This window comes from Eleutherodactylus coqui, chromosome 1 (assembly GCF_035609145.1).
Source record: "Eleutherodactylus coqui strain aEleCoq1 chromosome 1, aEleCoq1.hap1, whole genome shotgun sequence".
Taxonomy (NCBI): Eukaryota; Metazoa; Chordata; class Amphibia; order Anura; family Eleutherodactylidae; genus Eleutherodactylus; species Eleutherodactylus coqui.
In genome coordinates, this window is record NC_089837.1 from 301,459,919 (window position 1) to 301,483,258 (window position 23,340).

Genomic DNA, 23,340 nt, shown 5'->3' on the forward strand with positions numbered 1-23,340 from the left:
AGTCGGCGGGAGCACTGTAAAAGGATGGTGAGGGAGTACGTAGCCGATCGCACGACCGTCCTCCGTGACGCCTGTGCCCCCTACAACTACTAGGTGTCGAAGCTGGACACGTGGCCTGAACTCGCGCTGTATGCCCTGGAGGTGCTTGCTTGTCCTGCGGCTAGCGTCTTGTCAGAGAGGGTGTTTAGTGCGGCTGGGGGAATCATCACGGATAAGCGTACCCGCCTGCCAACCGACAGTGCCGACAGGCTTACACTCATTAAGATGAACAAAGCCTGGATTTCCCCGGACTTCTCTTCTCCACCAGCGGACAGCAGCGATACCTAAGCAATACGTAGGCTGCACCCGTGGATGGAAGCATCGTTCTCTATCACCATCAAAAATGGGGACCTTTTAGCTTCATCAATCTGTGTATTCTATTCATCCTCCTGCTCCTCCTCCTGAAACCTGACGTAATCACGCCGAACGGGCAATTTTTCTTAGGCCCACAAGGCTCAGTCATATAATTTTTGTAAACAATTTTTATACGTTTCAATGCTCATTAAAGCGTTGAAACTTGCACCTGAACCAATTTTTATTTTAACTGGGCTGCCTCCAGGCCTAGTTACAAATTAAGCCACATTAACCAAAGCGATTAATGGGTTTCACCTGCCCTCTTGGTTGGGCATGGGCAATTTTTCTGAGGTACATTAGTACTGTTGGTACACCAATTTTTTTGAGCCCTCGCCTACAGTGTAATCCAATTAATTTTTTGCCCACCTGCATTAAAGCTGACGTTACATCAGCTGTGCTGGGCACTGCAATGGGATATATTTATGTACCGCCAGTGGGTTCCAGGGAGCCACCCATGCTGTCGGTCCACACGGAGTTGTAACTGCATGTGTCCACTTCTAAAGAACCCCAGTCTGACTGGGGCATGCAGTGTGGGCCGAAGCCCACCTGCATTAAACATGACATTACCTCAGCTGTGATGGGCAATGCAATGGGATATATTTATGTACCGCCGGTGGCTTCCTGGGACCCACCCATGCTGTCGGTCCACACGGAGTTGTAACTGCATGTGTCCACTTCTAAAGAACCCCAGTCTGACTGGGGCATGCAGTGTGGGCCCAAGGCCACCTGCATTAAACATGACATTACCTCAGCTGTGATGGGCAATGCAATGGGATATGTTTATGTACCGCCGGTGGCTTCCTGGGACCCACCCATGCTGTCGGTCCACACGGAGTTGTAACTGCATGTGTCCACTTCTAAAGAACCCCAGTCTGACTGGGGCATGCAGTGTGGGCCGAAGACCACCTGCATTAAACATGACATTACCTCAGCTGTGCTGGGCACTGCAATGGGATATATTTATGTACCGCCGGTGGCTTCCTGGCACCCACTCATGCTGTCGGTCCACACGGAGTTGTAACTGCATGTGTCCACTTCTAAAGAACCCCATTCTGACTGGGGCATGCAGTGTGGACCCAAGCCCACCTGCATTAAACATGACATTACCTCAGCTGTGATGGGCAATGCAATGGGATATATTTATGTACCGCCGGTGGGTTCTTGGGAGCCACCCATGCTGTTCGTCCACACGGACTTCACAATAGGGAGTTGTACCTGCCTGTGTCTACTTATAAAAAAAAAACCCAGTCTGACTGGGGCATGCAGTGTGGTCCGAAGCCCACCTGCATTTAATCTGACGTTAGCTCTGCTGTCCAGGGCACTGCAATGGGATACATTTATGTACAGCCGGTGGGTTCTAGGGAGCCACCCATGCTGTGGGTGCACACAGAATTCCCATTGCGGAGTTGTACCTGCCTGTGACTATTTATAAAAAATCCCGGTCTGACAGGGGCATGCAGACACCTTGACAGAATGAATAGTGTGTGGCACATAGGTTCCCCATTGCTATGCCCACGTGTGCAGCTCCTGATGGCGGTGGCACAGGATTATATTTCTCATTGCTTCTGTACAGCATTGTGGGCTATCGTCCTGCCCCTTTTAAAGAGGGTCGCTGCCTAGCCGTGCCAACCCTCTGCAGTGTGTGCCTGCGGTTCCTCCCTGGCAGACGCACTTATAAATAGACATGAGGGTGGTGTGGCATGAGGGCAGCTGAAGGCTGCGCAGGGACACTTTGGCGTGCACTGTGGACACTGGGTCGTGCGGGGGGGGGGGGGGGGGGGTTGGGCAGCATGTAACCCAGGAGAAGTGGCAGCGGAGTGTCATGCAGGCAGTGATTGTGCTTTGTTGGAGGTAGTGTGGTGCTTAGCTAAGGTATGCATTGCTAATGAGGGCTTTTCAGAAGTAAAAATTGTTGGGAGGGGGGGCCCACTCTTGCCGCTATTGTGGCTTAATAGTGGGACCTGGGAACTTGAGATGCAGCCCAACATGTAGCCCCTCGCCTGCCCTATCTGTTGCTGTGTCGTTCCCATCACTTTCTTGAATTGCCCAGATTTTCACAAATGGACACCTTAGCGAGCATCGGCGATATACAAAAATGCTCAGGTCGCCCATTGACTTTAATGGGGTTCGTTATTCGAAACGAACCCTCGAGCATCGTGAAATTTTCGTCCCGAGTAACGAGCACCCGAGCATTTTGGTGCTCACTCATCTCTACTGCCGACCCCTGTGTATTTGCAGCACTGTCAGTAAGTGCATAATCAGCTGATCGGTTGGGATTCTGAGTCTTGAACACCAGCTGGTCTTGAAGATAGGTCATCAATCGTATTCTCCCTGGAAAACCCCTTTAACATTAGCCTGACATTATTACTTAGTGTTGCTGGTAACATCTGGTGTAGGATAAATGTATAACAGTGCATATAGCGTTATACAGTATACCAGTGCTATGTTATTCCAGCATGGTCCATGTCGCTATATACAAGGAGATATGCAGTTGCAAGAAAAAGTAAGTGAATCCCTGAGAGCTACCTAGATTTCTGCATTGATTACTAACAAAATGTGGTGTGATTCTTTTCAGTCACAATTGTAGACAACACAATATAACTAAACTGACAGGCTTCAGCGACCACAGAAGAATCACCACTGAAGCCTGTGAGTAGCTGAGCAGCCACATGCATAGAGAATGGCATGTGACCACACGCCGCTTGTTCCCTGTTCCATGTGGTGGGCACTGGGGCTGCAGCGCTGGTGGGGAGCCACCAGGATTCTGCCCTCGGCAGCAGAACTCTGAGGGCAGAGTCCGCTACTCGTGGAAACATGAGAGCTGTAGTCCCATATTGACCACCTTTTTCACTTGGGGGGAGGAACAATGGCATAAGGTGGAAAAGAGCAGCAACAGCACCTTGAGGGCACAGTGTGGTCTTGGACATAAATATATGCTCAGTCATATGTAAGTAAAATCACCAGCGTGCTAACTAATTAATGGAATCTGCCATGCGGGTGCAGAAGTCAGGTAAAAACCACACCTGGTTCACTTGTATAAACATCAGGCGATCCACATTGCCTGTGCACCGTTGAATATGTCTGTCAGTTATCACACCCCCAGCTCTTGCTGAACCCCATTTTTAGGGGCAGTGGGGCAGGCAAGCACCTCTAAAGCAAGCTTCAGCCACTTATCCAACTTAGACCCAATGCCCACAGCAGTATTTGTGCTGCGGGATCCTGCAGCAAATACTGCCCATAGGACATGCAAGGAAATTGCTTTTCCATGCCCACAAGTGGAAATCAACTGCGAATTTTCTGCTCAAGGGCAAAATTGCAGAATGGCCTATTCTAGTGCGAGGCTCACACGGACAGCTTCCATTGCCTTCTTCCTCTTGTGACAACAACACGTCCTTGACCCTGAATCCGCGACCTGTACACATAGAAATTGAGCATACTGCTATTTTTTTTTCCCCTCCGTGAGCGGAAATCAGAGTTGATTTCCACTTGTGTTGGAAGCAGCAGATCTACATAGGAAATAATGGGTGGCAGACGCCGACTGCGGATTCCACAGCAAATATTCACCGGTGTGCAGGAGGCCTAAGTGAGATAGTAATTTGTGTTATCCGTGAAGATAAGGGGCACCACAAACATCTTTCATCTGCAACCACTTCAAAGGCGTTAAGTGAGTGACCTCTATACAGCTCCTGCTAATAGCATAGACCATCCAGTACTCCATAACCATTCTCTGACGCTGCCTTAGCCTCTGGAACATATGTGATGTAGAAGCTCACCATATAGGCACGTCCCAGATAAGGTGGCTGGTGGTAGCCTGGACTGTCGCTGCACCTCTGCCACACGAGATGTGGCTGGGTGTGAATGCTGAAAGTGCAAGCACAGTTTACTGGTCTATTCCAGCAGTACATGTGAAACTGGGTAATTGTTTAGGAAGCGCACTTCCAGGTTCATCACATGGGTCAGGCAAGGTACATGTGTGAGATTTCCGAGGCAGAGGGCTGCCAGCAGTTAGCCCCATTGTCGCACATGATCTTGCCTGGCTTCTGGTTGTGCAGTGCCATCAACAGCTCTTTGGCCATGTGGCTGTGCTCCCATAGCAATATGAGTTTTAGGACAACATGCTGTCATTTCCCATGCGCAGTGCTGTATGAAAGCCGAGTTTTGTCACATACGGATATCTGTGTGAATGTGGAGGATGTTGAAAGGTGGTACAAAGAGGTGGAGGAGGGGGTGAGGACTGGAAGAACACGGTTGAATGTCTCGCAAGTCTTGGTGGGTACCATTAAACAAGGACCACCACTTTTGGCTTCATTGCCCACCTGCAGGACATTGACCAAGTGTGCTGTTAAGGATATGTAATGCCCATGTTTGCTGCACCACGTGTCTATGGTCAGGTGCACCCTACAGTATCACAGAGCGGCCAGCAGGGAGGAGGGGCGGATGGAGATTTCTCTCCTCGTCCCCCCCCCCCCCCCTGCCCCTCTCCATTCACTTTAGCAGCAACCATTCAGTACTTAAAGGGGTTGTCCCGTGAAATCAAGTGGGGTTATACACTTCTGTATGGCCATAATAATGCACTTTGTAATGTACATCGTGCATTAAATATGAGCCATACAGAAGTTATATACTTACCCACTCCGTTGCTGCCGTCCCCGTCTCCATGGCTCCGACTAATTTCTGCATCTTCTGGCTTCTTTAGACGCGCTTGCGCTGTCCGGTCTTCTGCTGTGTTGCTGGGGCCGCTCCGGCGGGTTCGCGCCGGAGAGCTGGTCTGCGCATCGTCATCGTAGCTCCGCCTCCGTCACGTGGTGCCGATCAGCCAATTAGGTGGCTGTAATCGGCAGTGGAACGCAAGACATCCACGGTGCACCATGGGAGAAGACCCGTGGTGCACCATGGGAGAAAACCGCGGTGCATCCTTGGGATAGGACCGGCGTCCATCTTTAAAAGAAGAAAAAAAGAAACTGCCCGAACGGGGATGCAGGTAAGCGTTTTTTTTTTAATAACAAAGGGTTTGTTTTTAACAGGGCATAATGTGGGGGTATGTTGAAAAAAAAATTTTTTGATTTCGCCGCGGGACAACCCCTTTAATAACCAAGGCTTACTGTGAATGGAGATGAGCAGGGCAGAGCAAGGAGAAAAATCTCCTCCAGCCGCCCCGCCTCCCTACAGCAGTTGTTCAGTACTGAAGTCCGCTGCTAAAGTGAATAGAGAGGCATGCAGGGGAGAACTCTGCTACAGCCACTTTGTGAGCAAGCCAGCGATACTCGCTCCTGCTTTTGTTAGCTTTGGGCGTGACATGGCCATTACCTGTAGGTCAGCCCGGCCAACCCCTGCTACTGGTGGAGACCTGCTGCACCAATACCCAGTACAGCACATGTACATAGCTAGGGGGAGAGAACAGGGGCTGCTCTTCCATTAGTGGTCCTTGTCCCTCTAATCCCGAAGAAGCTGCGGCGCTCACGTGCCTTTCATTTTACACATGGCCACTTAATTAATCAAAGTCTTCAACAATGAGTGACATGTGCCCACTAAAGCCTACCATTGATTGAGCGATCAATCATTTAGGCGCTGTATGTTTGTGGCACTCTGACTGGCGTACTGAGTACAGAAGGGAAATCCCTGGTAACCATTATGGGGAAATGTATCGTCTGGGGAATTTTTGATGCCACTTCTCAGACAAGTTTTTTTTACCTTCTCCAGTTTAAAATGTGATACATTTATTAAATGTTGGATGATGATAATAAATTTGTTGCATCCTTAATTATTGCTAGAGATGTAGAGTCACTTTGTACATGACTCGGCTACTGAAGCGTGATCATGACATTTTGCAACTTCTTAAAAAGTTATACTTTCTAAATCTCACTAAATCTTGGCCATGCAGCAAGAGACGTCCACTGTTCTAGACACTTTTGACAAGTGAAGAGGGATGCACAACATCTGTTTTTATGCTACAAATCAAGCAAATCTGTTTAAATATATCTGTGCCTTTAAAAAAAAAAAAAAAGTGGTCAGTTTACAGCAGAATTCTGGTGCAACACCAGTAATAAATGTGCCTCTATGGGTGCGGCACTCTTTACCAGGAGCGGTGTATATAGGGGCATTCTGGCAGGTAGTGTGTATTCAGTAGTCCCTCAACATACAATATTTATTGGTTCTGGGGTGACCATTGTATGTGGAAGGCATAAGGCTTTGTGGAAAGCTGCTAATTAGTTCTAAAGCCCCCAATATGTCTCCTGAAAGAAATACAGAAGAAAGAGTGAAGAAGATTCAGCAGATAACGAATACAGATAAAGCAAGTCCTTTCTCGTAAAATAATCAGAAAGAGCTGCTGGAAGCTGGATATCACTTTTTGTCTAGAGGACAAGAGCTTCTTCAGGGTCCTGCACAGTACACAGTGTTCCAGAAGAAAACATGGGGCTGTCCTCACCGGGTGTCCAAAGGAGCATCTCATCCTGGTACAGGTAAGGAGCAGTACAGGTCATGTAGTACCGCACTGTACTGCAATGGCAGATTATAATATGGGTGGTTTGGCCAGTTGCGCGGCGCACAATCTGTCCACCATCTTAATGCACTGCACTAGATAGTAGGTCATACACTAGAGTTGCCACCTTTGTCGCAAAAGAATATCGGTCAAGGTAAAATGGGGTGTGGCTTGGCAGTGTGGTGAGAGTCATAGCTTATCACCATGTCTGTTTTTAACTCTGTTATTCTAGTGAGCCCAACTAGTAATTGTGCCCCCCTTAGTTGCCCTAATAATTGTGAGTGTCCTCATTTAGTGGCCCCCTCGCGGCCCCAGAAGTAATAGTGTCCCTCTTAGTGGCCCCAATAACAATAGGGCCCCCACTCTGAACCCCACACCATAATGTGTATAACTCATTCTGTAACTCAAGTGTTGCTGCGTTGCTGTAATCGGAGATTGTGACCTCTGACATCTCCCCCAAGCGTTTGCGCTCTGCGTGGTACTGCACACAACAGCAGAGCTAAGGAGTGAGTTAAATGCATCGTGATGTAGGGTTGCTGCCCGCCTGGAGGTGCTCATAGCACCATTCAGATTGTCAGTAAAAAATAAATATTGACACCGGCTTTTGGACTTAAGGCCTCATGTCCACTAGCTAAATGGAATTGCGGAATCCACAGCGGATTTTGCCCATAGGGAATCATTGGCTATCTGCGGTCTATTAAATAGATTTTTGCAAAACGCGGCATGTTCTATTCTGCTGCGGATCGGCAACGTTGCTATCACATTGATAGCAATGTGTGCGGATATCTGCATGCAAAAAAAATACCATTTAAAGCGAATCTGCGCGGATTGTATTTTTCAAGTGGACATGAGGGCTAAAAGGAACCCGTCATGTCCTCACAGCACCATGAATTAAGTTATGCTGCTATTAGGAGACGTAACAGGTATGCGGAGAATTTTTTTTTTTTTTACACTCACCCACTCCCGCGATCCAGTGCTGGCCCCATTGAAAGCAATGGGAGAACTCTGCGATCTTCTGACACAGATTCCCCAGTGCGAAGGAGCCCTAAGGCGAGTCTCCCGCAGCATTATACAGATTGGCTGCGTATGGCACTGCGCATGCTAGGGAATGACGCCATCACTGATATGTGCAGTGTGATTTATTTTTTTTAATTCCCCATTCTGTTCAGAGAGGGGATGCGTACTGAAGCGCTGCCCTACGCAATGCATGCATATTGGCAGTGGTTCATACACAGCCAGCACAAGGGCTGCATATGATACGCAGAGAAATAGAGCATGCTATGATTTATTTCCCCTGCGTTTTGATACACAGTGCCCACCTGCCGGTGTGGATGGAAGAGTGAAAGTCCATTTGTTAGACACAGGAAATACGCGGAGTATACACCTATGTGAATGAGCCCTTACTGTACTTCATACAGTGTTTAGTTCAATACAGTAGCCGGATGTTCTTGTCATATAGCCACCAATAGTACTAGATCTAATCTCTAGATCTACTGAATGAAGTAATCATATGCTACGGTAAAGGCCCATTTACACCAGCCGATGATCGCTAAAAAAATCGCTAATCGGTAATCGTTTTAGCGATAATTGGTCCGTGTAAACGTGTGCCCAACGTCCGCTTTTCAGGCACTGCTGGCTGATCGTTAAATTCAGTCCAACCTCAAAATCGTCATTCACTTTTATCAAATAGTTCTCCAGTGGAGTGCTGATAGCATTGTTTCCCCATGGAGAACAAAGGAACTGAAAGCAGATAATAGCCTTGGGCTATTAGCAGGATTCAGTGAAGGCTTTATTTGCATACTAAATAGCTATTAATTTTTAAGCAAAATTATTGCTCAAAGCTGTCACTCAAACTGTCATATAAGCGATCATCGCCCCGTGTAAACCAGCCTTAAAGCAACTGTTCTGGATACACCTTAGGGTGCCATCACAGTTTTGAAAAAAATCTCATTGTTTTCCTTCACATTCGCAGTGTTTTCAATGAGATGTTGCGATAAAAAAAGTGGCAGGCCCTACCTTTCTGTGTTTTTTTTTTTTTTAATCTCCCAATGTTTTCCTGTGGAGCCTTCTTTTTATCACATCGCCAAGCACGAACTTGCGATTTTCGCAGAATGCGTTTTCAACATTAGAAAGTCCTATCGACTTTCACGATAAAAAATTGCGACAATATTGTGCGAGGAAAACCCACCAGAAAATTGCAGCTGCCAGTGATGTTTTTGCGAGGAAGAGGCAGCGTTGATGTTCAAAAACTGCAGAAAAAAAAGTAGTGATTTTCTTACAGCGATATTGCAATTGCCAGTGTGAAGGGGCCCTTAGAGCAGTGATGGCAAACCTTTTAGAGACCGGAACTCAGCCCCACCCTGTCTCGCCTCTCCTCATTGAAAATAGTGCAGGGGGGTGGAGAGGAGGCAGAGAGGGGGTGGGAGCTCAGAGCACTGCTCCCGCCTCTTCCAGCCTCCCCCTGCAGAGAGAGACGCCGTATATCGGCCGGCGTGAAAACCCAGCCGATATACGGTGGTCTGAATGCAGCCTGAGACATCCTGGTGATGGCGAATTTGATAAAAGAGTACAAGAGGGGCCTGGACATCTTTCTTGGGCGATATAATAGTATATATTATAATCACTAGTAACTTTAGAAGGGTCGGTGATCCGGGGATTAGTCTGATTGCCAGAATGGATTCGGGAAGGAATTTATTTTCCCCCTAAATGAAGAATATTGGCTTCTACCTCATTGGAGTTGTTTGTGCTTTCCTCTGGATCAGAATTGAGGGGCAACAGGCTGAACTGGATGCATGTGTCTTTATACCTTACACACTGTTCCTATCATTGGTTGCTATGGCAACACAGACAGCTTTTCTTTTAGGCCACCTGCTCACGGGCAGGTTGGAATCCCACAACAGAACCAGACCCTGTGCCCAGCCGGCATTCAGTCTCTTCATCTGCACTGTGGATGGTACGCACGGCTCACCGTCGGACATGCACAGTATAGATTTTTTTTTTTTTAAATCCTGCTTTTCCTGTATAATACACATTGTGGACGGGCCACAGGTCAAATAGCTTCCACTGACTTCCGTGCGGGAACCTCAATATAATGGAGTATGCTGCGATTTTTCATCCACGAGCAGAGGCTGCAATTGGTTTCCGCTCATGTGCATGAAGAATCACTTTTCCATACATTGCTATGGAGGGTTATTGCTGCGGAACATGGAGGTGGTTGGCCGCTCCAGATTCCGCAGCAAACATCCGCCTGCATGCATGCAGCCTACAGCTTTGATAGGAGTGTGTGGTCGGACTATTTTTCCATGCCCCACCCTCCGTTTTCATTTCTCTAATGGGTGGGTGAAAACTTGAAAAGTCTTGTGTCTGGGATCCTCCCATTGTGAGCTGCTCGTGTACACTACAAGCCCTCCACACCTGCCGCTCCTCCCCGCTTCACAAGACAACCCGCAGGTGTGTCGTTACGTTGCATCTGTGGACGACAACAATCTCCTGGTTACCCTGTTGCGCATGCGTAGAGAAGGGCTCCCTGGCTTTGTAAACGTAGTTGCGCATGCGTGGTTCTCTGATCGGACGCTAGTTACTGAGCATGCGTAACAATCCTTCCGCGGCGTTACTGGGGTGATCGTTGCTAAACTAGGAGCGAGCACAGAACGCGATGGCAAACTACAAGGTGAGCGCGGCGGCCATGTCTCCTCCTGGCTGTACACTGGTTATATATGTATTAGAGCCACGGGACAGACTTGTTTGGCAGCAGTTCCTCCTGTCAGGTACTCTGTAAGTAGCTTCTGGCACCTGTGGATACCATGTGGTGGCGGGGAGACCCACTGTGCCAAACCTGCATGCCAATACTACATGTATGTGCTGCGGCCCCCTCCAGCAGTGGGTAAGGGCTATGCAGTGTGGTGCCCCATTGCTGGCTGTCCGTGGTGCCATCTGCTGCAGCGTCTACTGATAATACTGCCTTCTGAGGCTGGGCTCACGCTGGAAGTGTAAACCGCGGCTCCAGAGCTGGCGGTGACCTGGCGTACTGCCATGTATGGAGACAAAACTGTACTATACGTCATGGTGGCTCTCACGCCGCTGTCATGCGCAGTCCACCTGTTTGTTAGCTGCACTGTTGGGCGTTATTTTGTGTTCAAGACCGCGGCATTACACTACATTCACACGGGTGAGCACCATATCACGTGTTTTACCCGCAGATGTGAGGCGGTTTTCATACACTTCAGTGGAATTGGGATCTTCCGGTGTGTTCCCTGCGTGTCGGAAGATTGGCGCATGTCGTGGGAAGGGAAGCAAAAAAAGAAAAAAGTGCAGTAATTCTTTTTTTTTTTTTTCCATCGCAGCATCATTGTGAGGGAAAAAGATGGAGGTCGTATTATGCAAGTTTTGCGTCTCGCCATGCACTAAACTCACTCGTGTGACGGTAGTCTTAATATTAGCCGTGGAAATCTGCATGCGCTGCAGGTATATCAGCACGTTATTCGTCCTGCGGGGCGGATTTTATGCTGCGGATTTTCACTGCAGATTTCTCCGTTTTACAAATCGCAGGGTAAAAAATGTGGCAAATCCTCTGAGTTTCCACACCTACAATCTTCTGCACTCCCACTGTGGATAGTTGGCAGCGTGTGCCGCCCTTGGGCCGCTCTCACACAGCCGCAGCAAATTTGATCGTGTTTTGCCACCTTTTCCAGACACGGGTTACTGCGCCCGACAGTTGTCTTTAACGCACCCCATCATTGTGATAGGTGATGAGGTGCGTGAAAACGAGGCAAAATAGAGAAGATGGCACTCAAAAATCAAAGGAAGCGTTCTACCGCGGTGTTTTAAAAAGGCGCATGTGCGCTACGTCCCCACATATCCACAAGTGCTTGCAGCCGAGGCTGGTGTGGTTTTTACCGAAACCAGACCGCCATATATGAATATGTGCTAGCAGAGCTTTGTGCAAGGGTACTGTAAGGCCTCATGTCCACGGCTTGAAATCCGGAGTGGATCACCCGCACACCCGCTGCGGGATTCTGCATGAAGAATCCGTGGCGAGCCTGATTTTCCCCGTGGACATGACGCCTAAGTCCGGCCACGGATTAAGCACCAGTCAATCCACTCTCCGCACCAAGAACCAACCTGCAACTTTTTTTCTTCCTGCAATTTGATAATCGACAATTTGACAATTTTGTGCGTTTAAACACAAAAAAGAAAAACTTTCAATTGAAGAGAATCCAGCCCATTTTCCGCCCTGTGGGAACACATCGCTACATCCCGGGTCCCCAACTCCAGTCCTCAGGGACCACCAACAGATCATGTTTTCAGGATATCCTATGGTAAGAACACCTGTGGCAATGTCTGAGGCACCGACAATAACTATATCACCTGTGCAATACTGAGGGAATCCAGAAAACATGACCTGTTGGCGGTCCCTGAGGACTGGAGTTGGGGAACACTGTGCTACATGATCAGGTGAACAAGCCTCGTTGTGGGGCTGTGGGACAGGCTCTTCACACTGGTCTAAAGCTTTAGCAGTCTTGTATGCATTTTTCTATTTTACACCAAGCTTTTATGTAGGCTTGTAACCAAGTAAAACGCTCCGCTGTACTGCATATATATCAGTATATAACACTGTTGGCAATGTCCTTCCCCCCCCCCCCTGATACAGGGGAGTGTACCCTAAAATGTGTCGTGATATTTTGACTGACTTCCTTTTTCTTTTGTTCCTAGGCAGCCGATTCCAAAAGGGAGCAGTTCAGGAGGTATTTGGAGAAGGCTGGTGTCCTGGACACGCTTACTAAAGGTGAACAGCGTAGACTTGGTTCTACTGCTACCGTATAGTAACTATGGCGGAAATGCTGACCAACAGCTATAAAGTTGTATGAAGGAACGCTCGTCTTAAGTTGCTTATTCAGTCCCGTTGCAAATTATTTTTATTTGCCAAATGTACAAACTTAAGGCCAAGAAAGTCTTGCATGAATATGAACCCCATTCTTTTGAACGGGGTGGTATACATGAGCGATTTGTTTGCAGCATGTCCTATCTTTGGGCGTTCCCTCAGAATGCATCGTCAATTGTTTTCAATGAGGTCTGAAAACACACTGCACAGTGCGAACACAAATGCAATGTGAGGTTTCCTGTTGAAACCAATGCGATCTTTTCTTTCGGCAACGCCAGAGGATCGCAGCTGTACTGAAGTGATGGGAGGCAGTTAAGACACACAAATGCCTCGCATCTGCGGGGATATCGCACGAGCATGATATTGTGGCGCGCTTCGCAGCCGATATCGCTCAGTCATGTAACAATAGCCTCAAGTTGTTTGCAAAAAATGAATCAAACAAGAAAACTTCTCCAAATAGTCACTTTTAGGGCACTTTCACATGGCTGTAGACGTTTTATGCGTGCTCGCTGGCGCGCGTAAAAAACATTTGATTAGTGTGCCTGTTCAGACGGCCCAGGCCCGGCGTATATACACTAGGGCTGCAATGCTGTTGGGCAGGGAGAGACAGCTTGGCTCTACTAAGCTGTCTCCCCCTCGCTGGCTCACTTCCTCTCTCCTCCCCTCCAGCTGTTTGCAATGGGAGGGGGCGGAGCTAAGCTCCCACCCCTTGTCCACAGCCAGCAATGCAAACAGCCAGAGGGGAGGAGAGAGAACGCTGTTAAACTCCCTCCCACCTTCCTCCTTCGGCTGCAGTCATTTGTTTTACGCCGCGGGAATACGCCAGTGTGATCTGATGCATTGGAATCTAATGCATCAGGTGGTAGTGTATATCGGCCGACCGTGAAATGGCAGCTGATATATGCTCGTGTGAATAAGCCCTTAATGCCTACTGCAGTTTCAGAATCATTGAATACCCTGAATGGAATCCCTCATAAAAGTACACCTGATGCATCTAATCAAGGCCTGCATTAGTTGAATCAGGTGCGCTTGAGGTAAAACATAAATACCTGGACTGGCTAGGTCGTTGCTGACACTTGATTGCATGTTAGAAATATATTGCAAAGTCACTAGAGTGTTGCTAAAAGGTAAAGAGGTTATCAGACTTTCAGTTTAAAAAAAATCTCCTTGCCCAAACTCCAAGATGCACACCTCTATGCTCCCCCCCCCCCCCCCCCCCCACCAAGGTCGTCAGAAAAAGGCACTGAATGAAACCTAAAAATTCTAATTATTCTCTTTTCTGTTCCAGTACTAGTTGAGCTGTATGAAGAGCCAGAGAAGCCGAATAATGCATTGGAGTATCCTTTCTAAGGTTATTTAAATGGGTGCAATGTTTGAGAATCTTTTTTGACGTTGGTAATGGAAAAATGTGATTAATTTGTTGTCCTCTGTTCACTAAGGCCGGTGACACACCAGTGTATTTTGGCTGTATTACGGTTGCAAAAATGCAGCCAGAATCCGCTGGTGTTTCACTGGCCTAACAGTCACTGGATAGCAGAAGTTAAAGGAGTTTTTCCACAGAGGACACTTAATATTTGTATACCAGAGAAGTGAAAAATGGATGATCACTGATAGCCCTAGAGTTGGGAGACCACCAGTTGCATAGACGTTCAATGAACTGGTGTCATGTACGCTTGACTGCTGCTCCATTCAAACTCCTCACTGCGTCCTAATGAGTGTGGGGCCTTCAGCTATCCTACATTATCACCTATCATTTGGATAAGTTATGTTTCTGGTTAGAAAACGCCTCTAATGGGAGGGGGTACTCTATATGCATTTCATATTATATTATGGGCTGATTATGCATAGTATGCAATTGACTTCCCTTTGTGAATTCTTAACTTCCTTGGTGACATCTAGCATATGTATTTGTTTGTGCACAGTGTTTGTATGGAGTGGGCTAAGGAGTTGGGCCTGCTCCATACACTGCAGGAATTCTGACAGCGGCATTTAAATGACTCGATGAAGGGGGCTCCCTCTGTCACATGAATAGCTTGTCCACAGCAATTTTGCAGGCAGCTGTTCATATTCTGGCAACCTGGGCCTTCTATGGCTATTTGGCTATTAACCCCTGCCTGTGGCAGGGCTTAATAGAATGCTGAAATACATTATACCACAATACTAAAGTATTACTGTATATTATACTTCTAGTCCCCATAGGAGACTGGACCTTGCAATGTTTTTAACTAAAATATTAAATTAAACCCTTTTTTCCCCCTAATAGAAGCATAAAAAAATTTTTTGGTATCATCATTTCTATAAAAGTCTGATCTAGTAAAATAGTGCATTATTTATCCTGTATGGTGAACGCCGAAAGGTTAAAAATACACAACACCAGAATTTTTTTTTTCTTTGTTGTTTTTTGGTCACTGTCCCAAAAAAGTTATATATATTTTTTTTTTTAAAGAGATCAGAAAGTCATATATATCCATGCGGGGGAAAAAAATGCAATCGGTGATCTCCCACAAGCAATAAAAAAGAAAATCAATTTCAGGATGACCTGCAGTGCATCCGCTTTGAAAATGCGCATGAGGCCTATATTATAATGGTCAATAGGCAGCCAGACCACATGGCATACATTTGCACAATATAGTCTTGGATTTGAGTTGCTCGGGACCCTTTTGTGAGGGTGGCTGCAGTTCTGGTGGACAAACATGTGTTTGTGGGGACAGGAGCTACATTCTGAAGGGAGTTGTAATTTGCGCACATCATTGCTGTCTGCATAGGTGAGCAAAGAAATCAGATTTGAACTAGCAGAACCTACAGGTCACCCCTGGAATATAATATATGCCTAGTATGTTCTCTACAGATACTTGCATTATTTGCTATTTTTGGTGTGCCCGGTACATGACTCTCCCACAAACGGGTGTACGTGATTTTGATTTCAATGTAGTTATCCATAACGGTATATCCAGTTTCCTAAAGCAGCACATGGGAGCTGCTGGTCCAGAAACGCCAGATGTAGAAGCTTTACGCTTGGAAATCGCAGAACTGAAACAAAAATATGAAGCAGTTCTAGAAGAGAACAAAGAACTGAAAGCAAAGGTTAGTTTCTCTCCTCCTCGTTTCCCCTCCCATGTTTTGTTACTGTACTCTACACTTGATTTCCCTTTGTGAACTGTCTTAAAGTGTGTGCACATCTTTGGCATTTTATAGAATTATTTGCCCAATGGCTTGTGCTCCTGTTTTGTATGGGATCAGCCAACCATCTAATGTGTATGGGTGGGGAGGAGAAGAATAAGCATGTCAGATTTCAACACTTCTGATCTTCGTTCTTCGGGTATGGGCCCGTCGCAAGAGTTGTTTGGCAATGGTTTATTCCCCTCCGCTTATTGAGAACACGTGCAGTCTTGGCCAGGCCTGGTTGTGTATTGGTGGGGTCAGGAGGAATAGCGATTAGCAACCGTTATCAAAGGTGTATGGCTACCTTAATACAAACTTATGTTTTAGGGTTGGGCCAAGATGGCATCCTCTGTTCATATGCCCTTTTAGGGCATGTGAATATCGGGCAAGCAAGGTAACGTTCTTGGGACCCCTTTCTAGATTCCAGAATGAAGAGCTGCTCAGTATAAGAGTAGCTTCATCCTGGCAGACCTTTTGCTTAATTGGTATTACAGGACAGCCATTCATGTGACTGACGGTTCTGTAATACTTCACTTCTCCAGCAGCAGCGGCTGCTGCAGCTTCCCCTAGCAAGATTTGTCCCACATTCTCAAAAGGGTTGAGCATCTTGACCCTTTCCAATCCACTGTCTGACGTCTTCCTGCATTGCAGCTTGTACAGCTCCAAAGTAGAAGACGTCCGACAGGGTATTCTTACTGTCTATTGCCAGCCACTCTACTGTCGGAGCCTCACTGGCGCACACACTGGCTTTAGCCAGCAGATGGCACTGTTGTATAACTGCAAAAAAAGGAAAGCCTTTTAGGAATCCCTGAATCCAAAATTGGATTGGAAAGGGTTAACATTAAAGATATGTTTCACAATTGAGACTAGGGCTAACTTGAATCCCTCCCCCATACTGTGCTCGCCATCCTTGTGAAATCCCCAGGGATGCAAGGCGTTTTCATGGCAAAACAGCCTTGCATCACTTCGGAATGCAGGGCTCCTCTGGAGAGGCGGTCACAATGAAGACCATGGGCAATGTGAGAGTACGCAGAAAGATAGAACATGCCACGATTTGTTTCCTGCATTGTGGTTCCATACGGGAAGACATCGCTCATGTATATGACCCCATTGAAAAGAATGGGGTTCATATTTGTGTGACTTGCAACGCACAAATCTCACGATTTTATGGCCCGCGTGAAGCTGGCCTAAGGATGCCTATAACCAGTGCAACCAAGGAGTGCTAACTGCATATGGTAAGTGTGGGTAAAGCATATGTTTTTGTGTCGCCTGTACCTGTCCTGAAAGCACTGGATACTGCTGCTTAGGCCAATTCAAGCACATTTGTTTATGGAGTTGTCAAGATCACACAATGTGATTGAGAAATGGCATGCACAACATAAGACCATTTTCTCCACCACATGTGAAATAAATGTTCCACATATGGCTACTATTTCATTTACGTATGCTTATTAAACATATTCCCTTGTTCTGCTTACTCTTGCAGCTTGCACAGCTGGAACCACATACAGATGAAAAGTCTCCAGAGTAATGGGATAAGAATGGCTTTAATTTCTTGCACTGGATTTGTAAATAATAAATCACTTTAGGACGTATTTATATTTTGGGCACAAATCTACAGTTGTTTCCAGTCACAAACAACTTGTCTACACAACAGCTTTGTGACTTCCTGTATAATACAAATGGCTGGCTTTCTGTAAGGCCGCTCTCACATGACCGGATAAGAATTGCGGGTTCCACAAGTGTTTGATCCGCGGTAATACATGGCTCAATGAAATACATTGGATGACACAATTCCGCTCACATTAGCGGCTCATAATTGCGTAATCCGCTAGTGGGAAATGGAGCGCAGCAGGTTCTATTTTACAGTGGAGTCCGCAATATAGAGACCATTGTTCTTTATGGTTGCGGATATACATGCAACCCATATGCAATAACATTGTGTATGAGCTGTGCGTATCCGCTTCATCACTAACCAACAGAACGGGAAATCTAAGGCCTCATGTCCAGGGGCAAAAGAAGAATTAAAATCCGCAGCGGATTTTAACTCTTCTCCTGCCCGCGGATCCACATCCCATAGGGATGCATTGACCACCCGTGGGTAGATAAATACCCGCGGATGGTCAATAAAAGTGATTTAAAAAAAAAAAAGGAGCATGAAAAAATCTGGACCATGCTCCATTTTCGTGCGGGGCTCCCGCAGGCTTCTATTGAAGCCTATGGAAGCCGTCCGGATCCGCGGGAAACAAAAATCGGAATTTACTCACCCGCTCCGGTTCTTCCCTTCACCGCGGCGCCATCTTCTCTCCGTCGCGACCGGATCGTTTTTCTTCGGGCCGGCGCATGCGCAGGGCTCGTCACCGACGTCATCCTGCACATCCGCCGAGCCGAAGAAAGAAGATCCGGTCCCGACGGAGAGAAGATGACGCCGCGGCGAAAAGGAGATCCGGAGCGGGAGGTAAGTTTATTCTCATTTTCAGCGCTCATGTCCGCGGAGCGGGCCTGATTTTCCCCGTGGACATGAGGCCTAAACAAAGGTGTACTGCGCATGACCGCCTGTGAGAGTATGTGGTCAGGCTGTACCTTACACGGCTGCCTGCTGTGATCCTCTGCATACACCCATGTGAGCCTGGTCTTGCGGAAAATGTCTGGTATATATGACAAATCAGTGTACCTGTCATTTCAGATGGGTTTTCAGAATAAAGGGTTGATCACTAGAGATGAGCGAACGTACTCGGTAAGGCCAATTTCGCAATCGAGCACCGCGATTTTCGAGTACTTCACTACTCGGGTGAAAAGTACTCGGGGGCGCTGTGGGGCGGGGGGAGGCGTGGTGGATCGGGGGGGTAGCAGCGCGGAACAGGTGCGAGCTCTCTTTCTCTGTCTCCCCCTCTCCCCCTCACTTCCCTCTGCAACCCCCCCGCTCACCCACGGTGCCCCCGAGTAGTGAAGTACTTGAAAATCGCGGTGCTCGATTGCGAAATCGCCCTTACCGAGTACGTTTGTTCATCTCTATTGATCACATCTCTTCTCAGAGACCGGCCGCGCATATACGTCTTTGTGTTTTTGTCTTGTTTTTTTTTATATATATATAAACCTATATGCTTGACTTGTGCATAGACTAATTGGTCAAAAGTGCATACTTCTAACTATTTTTGGCCTCCCTTACATTTGTGTACGCTTTTCTTTACCACAAAGTACGTTTTTTAAACATTATTTTCAATAGGAGATGTAAAGCTGTATATTTCCCTCTATTTAACAGACATTTTTGTTCTAAAATGCTTTAAAAAAAAAGAAAAAGCTTTCATTTGCAAACTGTCATTAATAAAAACTTCACTGTGAAAGGTTTACACTTTTAAATGGACACAAGTATGGCATTTATGTATTTAGCATGCATGCTAAAGTACACTTATGCTTAAAATTGCATACATTTGTATTCATGGATGTTTAACATATATGCTAAATGTACCCTAAACTGTTCTGTGTGCACATGTAGAATAACACCTTTTCTGACCATTATGACTTGTACATAGAATGGTTCCCGAGTGTTCCCCCCTGCAGCCTTCACATCTAAGTATACACTTCTATCCGAGCTGGCCGGTGGACACTAGCTGCTACAATCCCACACATTGGACACGCACAGAGGAGATCTTGTGCCTCTAGCTACCTGTAGCATGGAAGCTGACATATAGGGGTATGAGCAGTGGAGCTGTGAATACAGCCCTGGGCTGAGAGAAACACACAAATGCTGCTAAGGGCTCCAATTTGTATCACTATGCAGCTACTTCCTCCTCTGTCCGGCGCATTTTATGGGCAGCATATGACCAGATTCCTCAATGAGCTGAGAACTTGTCTTCTCCTTAGAGGAATTTTAGCAGTGACTTGAGACGGATCAGTGCTGGGGCAGAGAAGTGGCTCATAAATGCAGAAAGAGGCATGACTTTTTTTTGTACTATTGAGTTCTGTAAAACTTGTTGAAAGTACAATGCCTGTTTAAAGGGAAAAAATTGCATTTTAAGCAGGAGAATATGTACAATTTTTTTGAAGTTCCAGAACATGTTCTGCTTTCCTACACCGAACAGCAGCTTGTTTGTAACTAGAATTCACAGCTTCCCTCACTGATGTCATCACTACATGTCAGTGAATGGAGGCCAAGGTTCCATGCCATCACAGCTGCTATTATGAATTCTCTGACCATAACTGAAGCAGCATGATCATCACACTATAGTGTAGTATGAAGAAAATGATCTCCTTTCTCTACTACTGATTTTACAATGCAGAGGAGTAGCTGTTCGTCAGCAGTTATTTCATCAGGATCCCAAGGCAGGTCATGTAGCAAAGTGTAACTTCAAACAAGGACGATTGAATAATACCTCTGCAGTGCCCACCTATTGGATGGCAGCATTCTAGCAACTCAATGATTGACCCTTTATGTGCGTTTTTATAACCATGATTGGGAATAGGAAACCAAGCCAGAATCCATACACAGACACCTGTTTCGGGGTGTTTGACCCTCCCCAGTGGGCAGTAGGATTTTTGGCTCGGCTAGTGAGGCCTGTGACGTGGTGGTCCATCTCCCTTATTTGCATAGTCCCCAGAGGAGTATGAATGGCCTTATAAGTCTCCGCACTCACCTTCAACCTACCAGTGCACTTAATTGAAAATGGTTGTCGCTCCCATTCTACTGTGTTGTACAACTATTTGGCATTTTCTGTGCTTGCTGTGTGGGTCCTCTGGGCACAGCAGCTTTTCGACCTGTAAAGTGTAGTGCTCATTTTTAACTCAAACCTTTGTACTTGGTGAGGGCCTGAAACAAGCATGTGTTTAAACTATATACATACAGGAGTAACACGTTACTGCCAAAAGGCCTGACAATCCCATTAATGGGTTTTACTATCAATAGCAGTTAGACCTCTTTGACCTCCCCTCCACTTTGCATTATTGGGGACAGCACTGCCCTCGTTCCCCAGCAGTGCTTGCTTTACAACAAATGTCTAACAAGAGAAGAAAATGAGGAAGCTGCAGATCACGTGTGACTGAAGAGATCCTCGCGCTGCTCATTCCCAAGCCCTCTGCCGTATGTTTATGATTGGAGCATCAGCACTGTGCTCCGGGACTAGAAATACTCCTGTGCTGAAGATCTCAACAGGAAAACCGGCTCCTGATACATCAGATGTTGCTGGGTGGGTCCCTCGTTAAGGGCCTGTCTGGGGAGAGTTAGAAATGCTTTACTATACAGATGAATGGCATGTAGTGATGTATGTGTCAGATTGTTGCACTATGGCTTTAGTTGGCCTCGTACTGCTCCAGTTGTCTTTTGGTGCCAGGTAAGGGTCTCTTGCAGGGGCCAACGATGGGCAAGGACATTCTTTTGCCTGATTGTTGGCCATATAAACGTGCCAATGATCCAACAAACACTTGTTCACTGGCTGCTCGTTCTGGTTAGCAAGCGCACAACTCTCCTAGTGTAAATAATGATCTGCCAATGCCAGCAGTCTGCGGATGAGAGATCAGATTAATGATCATGTGGCCCCATAGGGCAGAGCTGCCATGTGGATAGTAGGAATTTGTGCAGATTGACATGCTTTTGCAGTCAGCGCTCATTTGTAACACCCCAGCCATTGTTTCATGTTAAAGGACCCTTAGTAATAGGGCTGCATGTCGTATTAGGGTGGCAGTGCCCTCCCAGATGTTCTGTACCTGCAGCCTATATGTACAGCCTTCCTCCATGTGGACATGTTCTCCTTTAGGCAGTCTGCAGAAGAGGGGGTCTGACTCCGCATGCGCACTCCAGCTCTGGTGGCAGTGTGTACCTTTCTTTTCTCTAAATCTGTACTGTGGGTGGTCTGTAGTACAGATTTTTAAACTCCTGCTTCTCCCGCATCATCGCTAGGTGATGACGTGGAATCTGCAACCTTTTCACAATGTCAATTGCCACCATTTTTTTTTTCCTGCTGGATTTGTATGGAATCTGACGAAGCTCTATATGAAATTGGAGACCTTCGGAGGAAGAGCAGGGGGCCGTATGAGCCCTGGGGGAGCCAGCAGCAGGTGAGGGGTATGGCTGCCTGCACCTTTTATCTCTGGGATGGAATATAAGGACGCCATTACCAAAAGATGCTCTCTGAGGGTATGTCCTCCAAGGTGGGGCCATTACAGATGTATTCATATTGAAGAGCCACACCATTTACAAAAGGCAAGGTGGATGAGCTTTACCCCAAACTCCTCCCAGTGCTGCAGACATGTGACCCTCGGAGCAGATCTTACATCTACAACATGCTTATTCTGCAGTAGACTCTTCCCACAGATTTCCTCCTTTTCTCTTCTGCTAAGGATAAAATCGGCTGCGGCAAAAAATAGACTTTGTGTGGTTCTTGGTGTTACCTTAAAAGGGACTTCTGTGCCCCCCTGACTTGGGTGGCAGTGGGAGGTACACCTTGCCTGGAGGAAAAAGAAAACTACTCCTGGCTGTGAGCTGCTTCAGTCTGTGTGTACACTGGCTGCAGCGGTGCCATGGGATGTTTACCCACATGACTGCTGCAGCCAATGGGAGGCCGCAGGCACGTCCTCAGTGATGTCCTGTGAACCTGCCTTGGGGCTTCTATCTTAGGAGATCACATGACTGGCTTACGGTATGTCACCAAACCTGCTGGCCAGGTGATGTTACCTGTCAGATGTCTCAGCGGTGGTCTGCATGGCACCACGGTTAGTCTATTGATTTTATGTCGTTTTGGACATGGATTAAATCAATAACTTGGAAAATCCCTTAGGAGGGTTCTACTGCTAGATATTTTAGTGCAGGAAGCAGACAGCGCTGTTCATGGTGCAGTGGCCAGGTTCAGTAATGCAGGCTGAGTCCTAGTTCCTTCAGTGGGCCTCAGCGTGCAGTACTGATGCACACCACTCTGCAGAGTATGGCGCTGTCTGCGCCCTGCAGTGGGACAAGCCCTGGTAATGGTCCCTGTAGAGGGGCTGCGCACCACATGCAGGTCTCTGCGGGCTTCAGACTAGTGAGTGGCGTGTAGTGCTGCACCGTCACCCCATAACTGCACCATTATTATTTTACGTCTATTTGAACTACGGCTGGTCTGATATATGTGGTGGCTGCGGGGGGACATATTAGGTGCAGGCAGTTCCTCTTCCTTTGTCTATTGTCTGGGGGCGAAGTCTGGTCCCGGCAGCCCCTTGTGCACACGGCCGCACACCCTCACTGCAGGGAGTATCGCTTAGTCCGCACTAATCCCACTGCCGAATTGCTGGGGCAGCAGGAGGTGAAAGGTCACGTGTGCCTGCCTCACTCCCTCCTCTGTGTACTCGGTCAGGTGATTGCCAACCACATGATCCCGACACAACCTAGCCTGCTGAGACATTTTCGTGAATGACTAGACGGCGCGACCAATCAGACGGTCGGAGTTCCCGAACT

At 47.1% G+C, this 23,340-nt stretch overlaps 1 protein-coding gene across 1 annotated transcript; it reads left to right on the forward strand.

Moving 5' to 3' along the window:
• The first annotated feature begins 10,411 nt into the window (after nucleotides 1-10,411).
• MYCBP (MYC binding protein) lies at nucleotides 10,412-17,512 on the forward strand. Its single transcript, XM_066574767.1, has 5 exons — nucleotides 10,412-10,544; nucleotides 12,587-12,659; nucleotides 14,044-14,092; nucleotides 15,710-15,839; nucleotides 17,404-17,512. The coding sequence occupies exons 1-5, from the start codon at nucleotides 10,530-10,532 to the stop codon at nucleotides 17,446-17,448; spliced, it is 312 nt and encodes a 103-aa protein (XP_066430864.1). The 5' UTR covers nucleotides 10,412-10,529; the 3' UTR covers nucleotides 17,449-17,512.
• The last annotated feature ends 5,828 nt before the right edge of the window (nucleotides 17,513-23,340 follow it).

Excerpts from the sequence above, each read along its gene's own strand:
- MYCBP (XM_066574767.1), top strand. Across the intron at positions 12,660-14,043 it reads CCTGGACACGCTTACTAAAG|TACTAGTTGAGCTGTATGAA; the intron begins GTGAACAGCGTA and ends TTTCTGTTCCAG. Across the intron at positions 14,093-15,709 it reads AAGCCGAATAATGCATTGGA|TTTCCTAAAGCAGCACATGG; the intron begins GTATCCTTTCTA and ends CGGTATATCCAG.